The 16,347-nt window shown below is 44.1% G+C and overlaps 1 protein-coding gene across 2 annotated transcripts in view; it reads right to left on the bottom strand.

Annotated features, from left to right (window-relative positions):
* ABCA1 (ATP binding cassette subfamily A member 1) overlaps nucleotides 1-16,347 on the bottom strand; it is a 132,317-nt gene that overhangs the window by 76,720 nt on the left and 39,250 nt on the right. For both annotated transcript variants that reach the window (XM_081278752.1, XM_081278753.1), the window contains exon 6: nucleotides 1,332-1,453. In XM_081278752.1, the coding sequence (XP_081134878.1) occupies nucleotides 1,332-1,453 (122 nt within the window). The remainder of the gene's footprint in view (nucleotides 1-1,331; nucleotides 1,454-16,347) is intronic.

Raw genomic sequence — 16,347 nt, 5'->3', positions numbered from 1 at the left:
TAAAAAGCAGGGCCTTGACTTTCAGTGCTGACTTTGTATTCATAGAACTGGAACACTAAAGTCTATAAAGATTTGTTGAATGAATGAATGAATGATACAGGCTCTTTTTTTATATATGTAGAGTTACTAACTTCCCTGTTTAAATAAATACAGCCTGTCTTGCTAATAGAACAACCTAATGTGAATGATGGGCCAATAGCTTCTCAAATAAACTGCAGAGTATTTGGCCTGCCACGGTTTCCAATAAATTTTCTCCTATGCCAGATACTCAAGTGCACTTCTGTTTTACTCCTTTCTTTAACCAGTTCTTGCCACCAGGCTGCCAGTTTACCCTTAGTGTCTGTGTTTAAGAACACCGACAACTCAGAAATTCTAACTACCATGTGCGGACCACCTCCATGCTTAGGATGCCCCTTATTCTAAACTGATGGGATGTGACAGATATGGAATTGGCAGGGGACAATGGAAATTGTGCTAAACACAACCATTTTCAAAAGCTTGCTGCCTCTGGCCCACCTCCCAGCCACACAATTGGTAAACACAAGGCATATTTTCCTAGTTTCATAAGGGCAAGCAGTAAGCACATTTTTCTAATTTTAAAAATTCTGGATCTTGTGAAGCAAAGACCTTATTTTCAAACATAAACATTTCCACTCCTTCTGCTTATTGTAAAGACCAGATATTATGCAGACATGAGACCGGGTAAGAAAGCAGTTCCCTTCCTGCCAGAGAATGCACTTGAGAAGCATCTCTGAAAAATCAATATCAGGTCATCTGCTCCATGAGAATTAACGATGCCACAGGAAGTTCTTTCTCGAAGAATCTAAGGTTAAAATTCCATATAAACTCTAATGTTACTTCCTGCTTTTATAAATTTAAAAAGAAAACTCTCCTTATGTATCTTTGCTCTCTTTCAAAGCAGCATTATGCTTTTTAAATCTCCTGTCTTAGATTGCATAGACGGAATCTCTCCAGGTCAATAATCCTTAACCCTGGTTCTTATCTCAGAACTGTGAAACATATTTTTTAGAAAGTTTAATTCATTTGAACTTAAAATGTAACCCTTTTGGGAGGAAGTCATCATAAATGCCAACCAATGGATAGTAAATCAGTTTTATTTCAACCAGCCGGCCCTTGACGCCGGGCTGCACATTTTGCTCTCTGGAGGGTTTCATGATGCCCAGCCTCCTCCGGAAGTCACATTAGGTGAAGATGAATTTGAGCTAACTTCTTCCTTCACCATCATTATAAAGAGAGAGGTTTATTCCTTTCTTTCTAGGCAAACAATGTAACTGCCATCAGCCGGCTGAGGAAGTGAAGCGGCCACTTACCTTCTGCAGACTGACATCAGCCCCCAGCATTTTCTCCACAGTTGGCCTTGGTAGAGACAGATTGTGATTCAGGAATCCTGAGAAGGTTTCATTGTCCACCAGGAAATCCTGAAGCTTCAAGCCTATCAAAAAAAACAAAAAAGTGGTGTTTTGTTTTCATTTAATAAGTAACTCAAAACAAAACAAAACAAAAAGCACTATGAGGCAGGTGGAGAAAAATATCATAATATTGATTGCCTGGTTTTAAACTGATTGATGACCACAGGCTTCTGGCTTAAGCACACATCGAAATGAGCTAGGGGAGATCTGCCTCATCAGGAGAGACAGGAAGAGACTGCCTTCTGATAGTTGAGTCTCACTCCCAGACTCACACAGTGCCACAGTGCTGTCACACACACACACACACACACAGCTTCTCCTTGCTTTTCAAACAAAAAGCCCAATCTTTTAAATGATCTCATCCTTTCCACCAGAGATTTGAGATATCAACCCCATCACTCCTGTCTCCCAGGACCATCTACCATAGCTAAAATCTGAGCGATTTAAAGGCTTATTCCATAAGCCATAGGGGCAGATCTCATGGAGCTGGCAATGGTTCTCAAACTTTAATGTGCATCAGAATCACTAGTGGGACAGAACAGACGGCTGGACCCCAGCCCCAGAATTTCTGATTCAGTGGACCTGGGATGGGGCTGGAGAACCTGCATTTCTAACAAGCTTCCAGGGGATATTTGATGCTGCCCGCCAGGGACCACTGGTGTACACATTATGCATATCAAAGCACTCTCCTGGTCTTATTTTAATTAGAAACAAAACATGTGATGTTAGGCTCTAAAGCCCAGGCTTGCCATGCCTTAGAACAATACATGGGCATATATCTTTAAATCGTCCCTACCAAATAATTTGCTTGCTAAAGGATTTCATATAGATTCCTATTAAACAATAAGCCCTCCAGGTACATTTAGAAAAAGCTTCAATCCAGTGATGCAAATCAGAAAAAGCACTCGTTAGGAACCCGGAATTCTAGAGCCTAGATTTGGAGGATGTTTCTGATACCATGTCACATGGGTATTTCAGGCCATTGTTCTGAACCTTAGTTTCTTCATCTCTAAAACAAGAGATTTCTAAGCAAATGCCTGGAGGGGCCCTCTGATTCTGAAATAATATCACTTTCCCCGTCTTATTTCATTTGACTGTCCACCTCTTCTCTTTCCACCCCATCCTCCTAATAGTCTAAATTCTTGTTTGCAATAAAGATAAAACCAGCTCATCATGACCTCAAGGCAGGCTGGGCAGTCACTTGTCCAGGCCCAGATATAAATTGACCTCTAGGGGGCAAACTTTACAAACACAAATGATTCCCCTGAAGAGGTTTGATCTGACCACAGGGTTCCAGTGCGAGGCTTAGTGAGTTCATCCTAAACTAAGAGGGTCAAGCACAGACATAAAGTAGCAGCTAGGACCCTACAGACCATGCTGATTTCCATTAGAGCTGTGTGATCCAGGCATGTTCTGCCTTAAGCAAATTTCAGTAATACTGTATGGAGTTCTAGAAAAATAACTAAGAAAGATTCACATCTCTAGAGAAATGATTCCCCATGACACCTATGTGGCCAGCTCCTAGGGATTCCTCATGACCCCCAGAAGCTGTTCCTGGGCCTTTTAGTGTCTTTCTCAGAATAGGTTCTCCTGCAAACTGCCGCCAGCCTGGTGTTCCCCCTCACACATGATGCATACTGCACCTAAAACTCACTTAGGGGGGTATGCTAAAATGCAGTTTTGGGGTTCAATCCTTACAGATTCTAAAAATGGATCTGGAGAGGGTGGCCCACAAGTCTACATCTGAATTAACTGCCTTGTACTTCTAAGGCAGGGGATCCGAGAGCCATGTTTTAAGAAACACTGTTTTACTTACATGCTACTCCACTTGACCATGCCCATAAGGACACAGAATATTTGTTTTATTAGTGTCCCCAATTCCCATTTCAGGGCCCAGCACAGAATTAACATTCAGTGAATGACAGCTAAATAATAAATACCAGGAGATGGGATTAGGACTGAAAAGATTCACAAGTATCTGAGCAACAGCCCAGATTTCTTCCATCTCTGAGCAAGCCCAGGAAGAGCCTAGGGAAGTCAGGACCATCCCCAAGCCACACCCCAGGACCTCAAGCCACTAGAACAGCCTTCCTAGGGACAGAAAGTGATCCAGGACTTCCCAGTACCCATGACAGGGGTAAACAGGAAGGAAAGTGGTAGGTATGTGGCGACTTCAGTTGAGGCCTAGCATTGAGAAGGCCAACACCGACTATCCTACAACAATAGGAAAAAAAAAAAAAAAAAACACCAGCAAGTCAGAAACCTGGTTCTGCATCTTTATTTACCAGGTCATTTCACCTAGTTGTGCTTTACCCCCAAAATTGAGGGGCCAAAAAGAGTCCCCATAAACCCTTGACAGAACAAAATAAACATGTGAACTAACTCATCAACCGGTTCAGCCACACTCTCCTCCCAAGCAGAGCCAGGGCAGTGCACAGCACTGTGCCAAGGAACTGCAGAACAACCCCCTCCTTCCCACAAAGGGCGGCAGAAATGTGGGAGGCTGACCCAGACTGCACTTTCAATGGGCCTAGGTCATCCAGCAACACTCTTGGGACCAGCAAATGTGCTCAGCATGTTTATAAGACTCTTCTGTTATGTCAACAGGCTCTGAGGATGAAAACAGCTGGATATGATCAAACTCTAACCGCCTATCCCCTGGATGAGGCACAAGAACCAAGAGGCTGGTTAAATAGTCAACAACCTTTGTCAGTGCACGTGCGTGGTGTGGTAGGATGGCCCGGTGGGGAAGCGGCACAGAGAGCCAAAGAGCCCTGGCTATGAAGAACTCACAGTCTGGTCACATGGATATCTACACATGCTGGCTCAGTCTCACATCACCCCTGACAGCTGCACTCATGTGGACACAGGAAGGCAACGTGGTACTGTAAGCTGATTCTCAGTCTTGGCTGCATGCTAGACTCACCTGGAAGCTTTACAAAAAATTCCCAAAGCCTAGGCCACACCCCAGAATGCCTAATCAGAACTGCTAGGGGTAAGACTCAGGCATACCAGAATTTAAAAAAAAAAAAAACTTTCTAGGTGACTCTGACCAAGTTTGAAAAACAATAATATGCAGAGGGAAAAAAAATCAGGGGTTAGAACTAGAAAAACCTAAATTTGGTAGTACCCACTCCCATGAATTGGCTATATGACCACAGAAGTGCACTTGGCCTTCCTGAGATGGAGTTTTCCTGCCTGTGAATGAATGTAACAGTCCCCACCTATTGAAGACGTGTGGACTGGAGAGATTCATATGTAAAGCATGAATAATGAGCAGCTGGCTCATGACAGGTGCTTAATAAGTGGTAATATTTTGTTATTGAAGAGACAATTTCCTTCAGGTTTACCACTGTACAACGATGCACTGTAAAGAAGACGAAGACACAGTCCTGCCTTCAAGGAACTTTCTGGGCTGATAAGGAAGACAAAGAGGCACATTTGACTCAAGAGAGCAAAAGGAGAGATAAGAAAGCCCAAGGAAGAGAGTTAATAGAAGCATTTGTCCAAGATGAGGTTTATCTGCAAGTGCTTCATGGGAATTGCAGGGGACAAGTTCTAGAAAGAACCCAACAGCCCCAAATCCCCAGAAGCTGCTGAGGAAAGAGTAAGATCTCCCCTGATGGCAAGGATGAAGTCATCCTGTACTCATGTACTCAGAGTGCTGTGCACACAATAGGTCCTCAATTATTGTTTATGAATGAATGAATAAAATAGCAAATAAATTCAGAGAGAAGAGATTCCTCAAAACTTAAGATTTCAGAAGTAGGGAGGAAGAAGAGAGGAGAGGGGTGTGTGTGAGGACAGAGCAGGGTGACTCTGTACCTGCTAGAAAACAAGTAAGGGAGCCAAGAGTAGTGTGAACACCAGATGTCTGAAGCGGCCATCCTTCTCTCACTCCTTTATGACTGGGCCCATGAGTCACCACCTCCAGGAAGCCTTCCCTGAACTTCCCACCTACCCACCTTCAAACTAGGTTAGGAACCCTCTTCTGTCTCCTGACAGCAACTTCATTTCCCCCAAATACTGCACAGTTGTCTGTGTGTACATCTTTCTCCCAGAACACTAGAAATGTGTTGAAGACCAGGATTTGTAACTCCAAAGCCAGCAATGCCTGGCACAGAGGAGCACTCGGTGAATGAATGAATGCATGAATGAACAAATGAACAAATACAAATGAGTGAATAAATTAATGAATGATGTGATCTGGGAAACTACCACTGTGGAGGGTTGGAGGGAAAGCTACAGCAGATGGAACTCAAGTTCCTCTAAGCCCACTGGGTCACATTAGTGCAGGTCAAGAGAAGAATCGGGTTAAGTAGTAGCTGGGAGCAGAGCAGAGAACAGAACAGAGGGAGGCTGAGTCAATACATGATGAAATGAAAATGTCACTGGCATTTGCTTCACTGGGCTGAGCTTGGGGTCGAATGACAGAACATACTTGTAGGCCCAGGATAGTTCCCGGCACTGAGTAAGATGCTCCATAAAAGAATGGATAATATTATCAGTCTTTCTAGGAATTACCAATATCATTCCTAAATTCAATCCTAAATTAACCCTAAATTCAGGTTGTTATGGGGGCACAGAACAGGGTCCCTAACCTAGTTTAAGGGTGGGAAGGTCAGGGAAGCATACGCAGAAGAGATAGGAACAGAGAAGTGACTTTGCCAAATATGCTGACGGGCTGTATTCACTCACGGTCCAATTACATTTATACACGTATGTGTGTGCATATGTACGGGCATATTGTATATTTGCCTGGCTGAGTTCCTGAGCTGATAGAACTGACGAATTCTTGCTGGTGATACTGTCTACAAGGCAAAGGAAAGGTTGAAGCAGACTGACTTGTCTATTCAGAACTTTATAAAAGAACAAATAAATCTAGCATTTTACAGAGAATCAACTCCCACCAATCACATCTGCTGGTCTCTGCAAGGATGGAGACAGGTAGAAGATGACCACCAAGAAAGACCAGCCATTCCCAGCCGACTAGGAATACTTAATGCAAAGGACAGTACTAGGTCACTTAAGTTTGATCAAACGAGATGACATGGAACTGGATTTTATCAAGTATAAAACTTGTGGGTGGGATCTCTGAGGTATTCTTACTTGTGGTACTGAGAGGAGTACAAGGTCAAATAAAAACTGGAGAGAGCATCAGAAGAGCTGAACTGTAACATGAAACTCTTTCCCCCTTTTCTTGGTCTTTCTGGGCCTCAATTTCCTTGGATGTAAACATGAAGCTAATAATATCCACAAATTATTGTGAAAACCAAAGATCAGAAATGTGAAAGTGCTTGGCTCTGGGGAAGGGCTGACTGGCTTCACATATTTACACGGGAAACTGAGAAGGTATGACCACTGTCACAGACGCAGGGACGGGGAGCCAGGATACTTGCTAAACTAAACCTGAGTCCCTGCTTCCCTCAGGGAAGACTGAAAGCTGCTCTCCAGCAGAGGGCCAAGAGAGCTCTCCTACCACAGTGTCTTCAGTACTGACCAAAGTACCACTGAGCTCAGCCTTCTTGGTTTGGTTTTGCCTGGAAGAGCAAATAGGGGCCTACCAATTCCCCAGAAACTTTTGCCATGAGTGCAGTGTGGCAGAGCAAAGGAAAGGAGAAAGGAAAAGCAAAATCAAAAAGAACTTAGTGTTGACAAAGAACAAACAGGTGAAATGTGTGTGTTGTGGGCTGGGGAAGAGCTAGGCAGAATCCTCAGTTCCTCGCCATCCATAGAGGCAGGGCCTCTCTGCCCACACTAAGGAAGGGCTTCAAGGCAGGCAAAGGGGTGTGGAGAGGCGAGGCCCTGCCTCAGGGGATGCTTTCTTGGCCACTTAGTGTTCTTTCCCTTCTCTCCGGGCAGCCTTCCCAGCCAAGGCCAGCCACCACCTCTGAAACAGAGAACCATGAGGGAGAAGGGATGCAGAAAGAGAGGGAGGGAGGAGCAGAGGAGGGGGACAAGGGAGGGCAGCGGAAAGCGGAGGAGGGACGTCCTCAGGCAGGCCAGGCGAGCTGGCTGGGGTTACTAGCGGTCAATGCCCTCCAGGACCCAGCTCAGGTTTCAAGATCTCCCCAGCCTTGGGCTCCCCGTGAAAAGGAACCACAGCAATCAGCATCTTGAGAAGAGGGCGGAGAAGGCAAATTTTAAAAAGCAGAAGCAAAGAAAGAGATCACTCAGCACTGGAGGCCCAGATACTCTTCTTAAAAGGACACCCTGCTGGAGGGGCTGGGTCTCCCAGACCTGGCCATGTCAAATGAGCAGTGATTATGGCCAGGGGAGGGGTGGAAGGGCACGGAGGAGACAGGCTGGCTGTGCCTAAACTTGTCTGGCCTAAAAACCAAGACCTTGGAACATTTCTCTGCTACAAAGGGGCTGGCAACAAATATGCTCTGCTGTCTTCTAGGGTATCCTTGTGTTCTGTTGGTTTGTTTTCCTGATGCAGGGGCTCTACTTTCTTCAGGGGGTAAGATGACTGAGCCCTCTCTGGGAAGACCTTGATGTTCTAAGTTAGAGAACGGGAAAGGCACTGACAGGCTGCTCCCTGGTGGGACTCCCTCAGGCAGGGGCAGGAGACAGGGAGCACACACAGATGGGGCACATGGCCTTTAGACCTCCCTGCTGGTCATCTGGGACCTGAATTAGTTTCTTTCTCTACAGTAAAGGCTTGCTGAGGAGTCTCAAGGCCTGAGAGAACTCAGGCTTTGGAGTCTGGCTAACCTGGTTCGAATCTCAGTTTCAGAGTTTTCCAGTTTCATGGGCTTGGGAAAGTCACTTGTTAGGCTCTCTGAGCCTCCGTATTTGTAAATGAAGGTCTACCTTCCTCCGAGTGTGGGTTACGCAAGCATTAATAGCACCCAAGTGTGTTAACTACCCTAAATACTGACTCACACATAATGGAAAGGGAAAATCAGGCTGAAAATTAAATATGCTCAAAATAAAGGTTGATAAAGTCATTATGACAATTACGTGAAGAGTTCCCAAGAGAAACCAGACTGTTTATGGTTATGTGCCCTGAATCTTTGCAGAACGTACTAGGGAAGCCAGAGTCTTCTCTTTAGACCAATGGAAGTGATATAGCCTTAGGAACCACATGTTTCTTAAAGAATTTTACACATGTGAATGTACACTCATTCAACCAACTCCTAAATAGCTACTGTACCCAAAACACTAGTGCTTTGGTTGAAAGGAGTGAGACCTTTTTCAATGTTGCCCAAAGGCAGGCCCCTGTAACAAAAGAGGTGTCATATGAAGGCACAGTCCCTTCCCTTCCAAGAAGAGGTGGGCAGAGGGTAAGCAGAGTGGTGAGCCTCCAGCCCCGTCTGCCACTATAGTCTGTCAACACTGAGATGGGGGTAGAAAGTGTCCTCATTTGTTTCCCCACATTCATCTCCTAAGACAGTAACACACCTGCTATGATTTGAACATTGGAAAGTTCCTCTGTTGAAACTTCACCACCAATGTGATAGTATTAAGAGGTGGGACCTTAAAGAGGTAATAAGTCATAAAGGTAGAACCCTCAAGATTAGGGTAGGTTATGTCCCCCTTAGTACCTTCTGCCATGTGAGGACACAGTGTTTGTCCTTCCCATAGGATGCAGTGACAAGGTGCCATCTTGGAAACAGAAAGCAGCCCTCACCAGACACTGAATCTGCAACACCTTCATTCCAGATTTCCCAGCCTCCAGAGAAATAAATTTCTATTGTGTAAAATTTCTCAGTTTTGGGTATTTTTGTAATGGCAATCCAAACAGACTAAGACAATACCCAGGTCTGACTGGTAGGAAAGGTTGTTGGAAGCCACTGGAATAACGACTGATGTCCACTGGTAGGAACCTGAATGGTAATAAGGAGCCTTTATCAGAAAGGCTGAGATCTGACAGGTCACACTGGACAGAAGGCTATGAGCACCCTCAGGCTGGCTGGGGAAGCCCAGAAGAAATGAAAGTTAATACTGAGGAGGTCACATGAGCCCAAAAGAGTTCTGAACCTAAACAGAAAGACAGGAAGAAACAAGGGTCCAAATCACAATAGCTGATAAGAGAACGTTATACAGAGAACACTTTGGGAAGACCAGAGAGGCAGAGAGAGGGAAGAGGAAGCCCAGAAGATAAAGCGGTGAAGAGAGGGTAAGAGTCTAAAGTAGGAAGAAATGCAGAGTCCAGAAATGAGAAAGGCTGAATCAAACAGAAGGGGAGCGAGAGAAGAGGAGCTGAGGAGAAGAAAGAGTTAGAGGCATTCAGTTATCACAGGTGAGATGCTCTGACTAAACATGGGGCCAAGAACTCCAAACACCACATAACACAGGGCTAGAATTATCCTGCGAGGACCTTCAAGGTCCAGGGAACAAAAGGAAGGAAAGAAAGATGGGCCTACAAATTAGGGACTTCGATGGACTTTTGTCCAGGGCTGGTCTAGGAAGAATTGTTAATATACATAATGTACAAATAGCTTAATTTTTCCTAACTTCTAAAATTAATAACACTTGTTAAAGACATGGTAGTATTTTGTGGGCAGAGAAAGAAAGGCGATTCATATTTACTAAGCCTTGGACACCTTATATTATTTTCCAGAATCCCTAAAGCAAGCTTATAAGAAAGGTATTATTACTCCCATGTCTCACGCAAGGAAACAGATCTGGAAGTTAACATCTTGCTCAAGGTCACAGAACCAGCGAGTGGCATATTTGAACACAAACAGCTTCAGCTACAAAGCTTTGGTCCCTTCCACTTTATTAGCAATTAAATGAATTTTTCACTCTCTAAAAATGCTTAATTGAAAGCTAGTATTGCTGCCCATACTTCCTGGTGTTGGATGACATGACAACATAGCATAAAGAGGCTGAGCTTGGAGTCACACAGACCTGGATTCAACTTACAACTTTACTCTGTGGTCCGGGGCAGCAGACAGAACCCTTTGAAGCCTCATTTTAATGGTAAATAAAATGGGGATCATACCACCAACCAGCTGTTTTAAGCCTTTAATTAAATAATCCATTTAAGACATAAAACAGCATCATTACCTGGTGCAACCTGGTCTGTTGTACAAAGAGTCGCTCTATGATCGTCTTTTTGTGCCTCAATGCAACAGTGATGGAAGAATGAGAAATGGGGAGGCTCTCAGCAAGAAATAAACTGGACCCCCAGGGGCTCTTTGCCACCTAAGGGGTAAAGAAATCTTACACTGGAAAAGCAGGGGACATGCAACACAGTTTTTGATGTTAACAATTCAAAAAAGTTTTAAAGCAATCTGATATTGGTGGGGTACATGCCGTTCTGTAATTGAATGCAATTGTGTTTTCTATTCTCGTCTGGGTAAAGCTGACCTTTGATTTGATTTAGTTCAAGCAATATTTCAACACTGCAGTGGAGCGCTACACCCCCCTGCTTACAACCCAGCTGGGGCCAGGCTCCTGCCCTGATGAAAACCAACGGCCTGTACTCAGGGACACAGCCCTAGCTTTGACAGGTCTGGGAAAACCTTCTCATGGTAGGTGGAAAGGTTTCAAATCATGAAATTCTTAAGGTCTCCATCCTAAACTTTTGACAAGTGCACGCAAAGATTTCAAGGGATTTCCATTTTGATGACAAATTCTAACACATATGTCATCAGATCTCCCTATAAGATGACACATGGGGTGGGTACCCAAGGACAGAAAATGAAGTTTAGAACTACAACCTCAACTTCAGCAGCTGCTTGAATGGAATGAGGGACTTCAGGCAAGAAAGGAGAAGTGGCTATGAGTCACAGGAAGTTCGTTATAGATGGGACTTGGGACATGTTACCCGTCCCCGTGCCTGTTACCCATAGAACCAGGAAGGGGAGGAAGTCTGGCCCTCTGTCTCCTTTCTCACCCCAGCCTGTTCATACCTAGAGCCCTGTGACCCCTTAGGGAAGTTTCTGGCTCTTCCAGGCAGCTCTCTTTAGGATATAATAAACAGCAGAGCACTTAAGACTAAGACTAGAACTTTGTTCCTACTGCGGCCCCTTGCAAGCTTCATTTGAGTAGAAAAAAAAATTAAATCCCCTACATTCCATGATGACTATGAAAATGCAGTAAATCAAGGCAGAAGCCTAGTACTTACCATGTACTAAGTGCTTTCCCCTTCTTAATTCATTTATTTGCTAAACCATCCCCAAAGAAGGTGCTATTATCCCATTTGGGGGAAATTGAGATACAGAGATGTTATGAAATTATCCAAGGGCAAGTAGCTGGTAAGCAGCACCCAGAAGCAGGATGTGAACTCAGGCAGCCTGGCTGCCATGTCAGTTCACCAAATTGTACAGCTTAGGGGATATTTACACCATGTTAATTTTATAGCCCTTTCTTCAAATGCTGACCACAGCCAACTACCTTGCCATGTCACCACATCCACCGGCCCCCTGGAACTCATATCTTCTAGGCTTTCAAAGATTAAAGCAGAATCAAAGGCCCATACCATGATTTCTAGGTATTACCTAGATTGACAGGCAGAAAATTATGACCCTATTCCCTAAGTCAAGTCCAGCAAAATTTGCACAACAACCTTGAATTGAGCGCCATTAGAAAGGTCAAACAAGCCAGATTGTACGCTGAATATACGGAAAATGACGACCACTCCATTGACTCAACACAAAACCTAGCTGAAGAGATAGAAAAATCAGGATGTTGGGATCCATATGGCACTGCTCTTCAAAAAACACCATTTGTTGCATGAAGTTGGAGAATAAAATGCTAAGTAAAGTCAGCCAATCCCCAAAAACAAATGCTGAATGTTTTCTCTGATATAAGGAGGCTGATTCATAGGGGGTTGGGAGGGGGAGCATGGGAGGAATAGACAAACCCTAGATAGGGCAGAGGGTTGGGAGGGTAAGGGAGGAGGCATGGGGTAGAAAAGACGGTGGAATGAAATGGACATCATTACCAAAGACATAAATGGTGTGAATATACATTGTATACAATCAGAGATATGAAAAATTGTGCTCCATATGTGTAATATGAATTGTAATGCATTCTGCTGTCATGAATAAAAAATTAGAATAAAAATTTAAAAAAAACGCCATATAGAGTACAATTCTCATGGAAAGTGCCATTCACATGCACCATGAGGTACATGCACATCCAGAAATGTATAACTTGCCAGCCTTGGGTATAGCTGGAAGGCATCCCTCAGCTGACCCATCTACCCTTCATGGCCAAATTCCACAGGTGCAGAAAAGGATCTGCAATCCCACAAAGTAACCAATGGTCTTCTGTAGTTAAAAGGTGTCTGTGTTGCCCTAACTTGGGACAGGGCCAGACACCTGGGAAAACTAAGAGCCAGGATCTTGGCTGAGTCCTACTCATAGGGGAGATTGGCTATCTGACATCCTGCCATATCACAGAACCCATGGCCCTATCTATATGGTCACAGTGATAAAAGATAGAAAAACTCCACAGGACCCATAAATGCTCAGGAACTATCTCCAGATCAGCATAAGCAATGGTGAAACTCGTGGAGCCACCATGGGGGACACAGCAACGGACAAGAGCCCAGCTAATTATGGAAATGGGGGGTAGGGGATTAGAAAAGCCGAGAGGATGGATGATCTACCCCAGAGAGGCAAGAAGCCTCAGCCCCAGCATATGCATTTTCCAACTTCCAGGGCAAGCAGAAAGCCCTGACCGCTACACAGAGGTACCCACTCAAGTGGGGTCTGTGTCCATGGAGCCACCTGGAATTGAAGGGGAGCCTGAAGTCAAGATTCCAGGATTTGGGAGAGGAGCAAGCACTGGGAAAAATGGATGCCTGAGCAGAAACGCTCGCAGGAAGCAGGGAAATGAGACCATTAGGCATCACTAAGCAATGCACTTGGAGTCACAGAAAAGGAAAAATAGCAGTAAAGACATTACAGACAAAAGGCCACCTCCTTTTCCAGCCCCATCCTGATTCTGGAAGTACCAGCCCCACCAGGAAGGCCTTAGCTTGGTCCAGTTTCTGCTGTTAACCCTTCCTGGAAAGGACAGATTCATTGGAGCAGGGACACAGTGAGGCAGGTGGCTGTGGGTGGAGAGTAAGGCTGAAGGGCAAGGCCAGGGAGAAGGCTGAGGAAGGAGCCAGTTCTTCCTCCTTCCCAGTGCCCCGGCAGGAGCAGATGCAGGTTTGTGAGGCTCAGAAATGACACAACGTGGGGGCAGACTTTATGAAAGAATGTGTAAATACATTGCTAAGACTCCTCAGAGCAGGTTGCAAGGGGCCATGAAAGTGAAACAGCTAGTTTCCCAGTAAATGCACATTATGCCTCTTGGTTCAAGGTAAAGTTCTGAAAAATAAACTTTGTGAAAGTTGAGACTGTTTTAAGAATTTCTATTAATTAGTATTAACTTTGAGCCCTGCTGACCTGGGTTCATACAAGGGAATCAATTCTACTATTACATGTGCTGGATTTTTTAATTTTTGTAACCAATTTAACCTGACCCTTTCAACACTGTGTGAAGGAGAAAGGGCAGCTATTTTATTTTCTCTTAGCTTCATCCCATGAAGACGAACTGATTGCCTACCCTGCCTGCTATTGGGTTGTGCCTGGGATAGAACCAGGAAAAGGGCCTATGAAGGGGACAGAGTCTAGAGGTCAGGCACACGGTTTGGTCCTGACTGTCCTCCCAAGTTTCCAAGCATCTTTGGGTTGTTTTTGCCAAATCTCAATTTTGAGGCAAGGAAACCTGAGGCCCAGAGAGGGTAGTCCAGGCAAAGTGTAGCCAAGGCCAAGGTCAAACAACCAGGAACAACAGGGAAGTGGAGCAGCTCAGACTTATTATGAATCAACTACGGGTTAGGAGCTCTCTACCAGACAGCCACAGAAATCATCTCATTTAACATTCAACCATCCTCAGGGTAGCTAATCTCCACATTTTAGGTAAATAGAGCACCAGAAATAATCAAAACTTACCAAAGGTTCATATTTAATGAGGGATAGAGCCTGAATTTGTTACCAAAACAATCTTTACACAGGGCTCAAAACTCTTTCTCTTTTACCAGTATTTTCCAGTCTTCAATGATTCACAAATTATTCTCACAACTTTACCCTATCCATGTAAGATGATGTTTTCTTTAATTGCCTTTTTTCCTATTTAACATCCTTTTTAGTAACAATATCTATGAAACTACAGTCTAAGTTGGAATTAACAGATATCATCCATGCACTGCCTGAAATCATATCAGCTATCACTCAGAACTAACTCAAAGAAACATTCATCTTTGTTGATCTCCATCTCACAGGATCAGAATCTAGACATTTCTAGGGTTTCTGAAAATTAAGCCATTTTTTTTTTTGTATTTCCTTGGAGCTGCAGTCATGACAGGCATTTAAGAAGAATGAATTCTTCTTACACTAACTCCCAGACATCAATGGTTCACCCCTCAACCTTGTGGTTATTCTCTGGTTCAGAAATAGGATGACCAAAAAGTTCACCAAAAAGTTCTAGTGATAGAAAAACTAGGTTAGCCACCTCTGTTAGCCTCCTTCCTTGGGTTTCTCATGAGTACAACTTCCAGAAAAATTAGAAGATTCATCTATGAATTAATTCTTCAAAACTGGAGGCCTTCCCAAATGGAAGATTATCACAACAGCACATGATAGCACTGTAGAAGGAGAACTGCATGGGGCAACAAGGGTGTGCAAACTCGAAGTCACCTCACCTTTCAGGATCGGATTATTCTCCACAACAGAAGTTTTACATTGTTTTGTACATCTCTCTATCTCAGCACCTTGAACAGTGATTGGCATGGTTGAATGATTGAATCAATCAACCCATTTATCTATGAATGAATTAAACAGCCTCTAAGGTCTCTTTCAAAAGATGTTTTAATCTTTCAAAAGACCTCCAAGGTCTCTTTTAAAAGTATGTTCTAGTCCAGGAAACCATGAGATTAGAAGAGAGTATTTGAGTAGAGACTTCCATATCTGTTGAGAGCCACAGTCAAAGGGGCCCCAGCAAACTTCCAGCTGCCAGCTGATTGGCTCCTCTGCCGTGATGCTCATTGGGCTGTTTCCCTGCCCTTTCAGGCCACAGAGCTGCTCATTGGGGGACTTTTATTGGCTCCGCCCATGCGACCCAGCAAATCGGCCTCAAGAGCAGGAGGAGTGGGGTGGGGGGTGGAGAGGCTTGTGGGAAGCTGGTGGTGGCAGTTGGGCTCTGAGGGAATTCCTGAAGAGCTGTGTGGTGCCCTGTGCGTGTGTTCTAAAAATAAAGTTCCTTTCTGCTTGATAAGTGGCTCTTGAATTGTGCCCAGCCAGACTGCGGCACATATCCACAACTTATCTGTGGATAGTCCACTGGATTCAGCAGATGTCTGTTGAAGAAAAGATAAGTCCTCCAAAAACAGGACCCAGTGACACTAACATTGGTAACAAGAAAAGCTGGTAGTTCTCTAAGATTCTAGGGGTAGTGTCTGAAGGGTTTGATAATCTCTAGGCAACTGATCCAAGCTTCAAATCTTGGTCCTACAGTAATCAATGACTTGAATGAGAACAAAGAGAGTTATTCATCATATTCCTAGACAACAGGACACAAGCAGCAACAGATGTAACACATGGAAAAATCAGAATGTAAAATAGTTGAGGTAGGATTAGATGGCACTAGGAATCTAAAAATGGAAATTAGAAAAGATACATATTCTTCCTTTAGTTCAAAAAGTCAACAGCAAAATTTAGAAAAGGAGAACAAGCAACTTGCCATTCTGTATTTAAAAGAATCTGCCATTTTGGTTGGCCACACATGGGTTATGAGTCAACGGGTACGGTGAATGCCAAAGAGCCTAATGCAATCTCAGATTGCGTGAACAGAAGCAAAGCACTTAGAGCAAGGGAGTCAAAAGTCCCTTTCTCTTCCACACCAGAATACTTTTGTAATGTCTGGTAAACTTTAAGAAGGAGATAAACACAATGGAGATATCATCAGA

This window comes from Spermophilus citellus (assembly GCF_964194105.1).
Source record: "Spermophilus citellus genome assembly, chromosome: 2".
Classification (NCBI taxonomy): Eukaryota; Metazoa; Chordata; class Mammalia; order Rodentia; family Sciuridae; genus Spermophilus; species Spermophilus citellus.
Note: the sequence above shows the minus strand (reverse complement) of the source record. Positions and strands in the feature narration are given on the sequence as shown.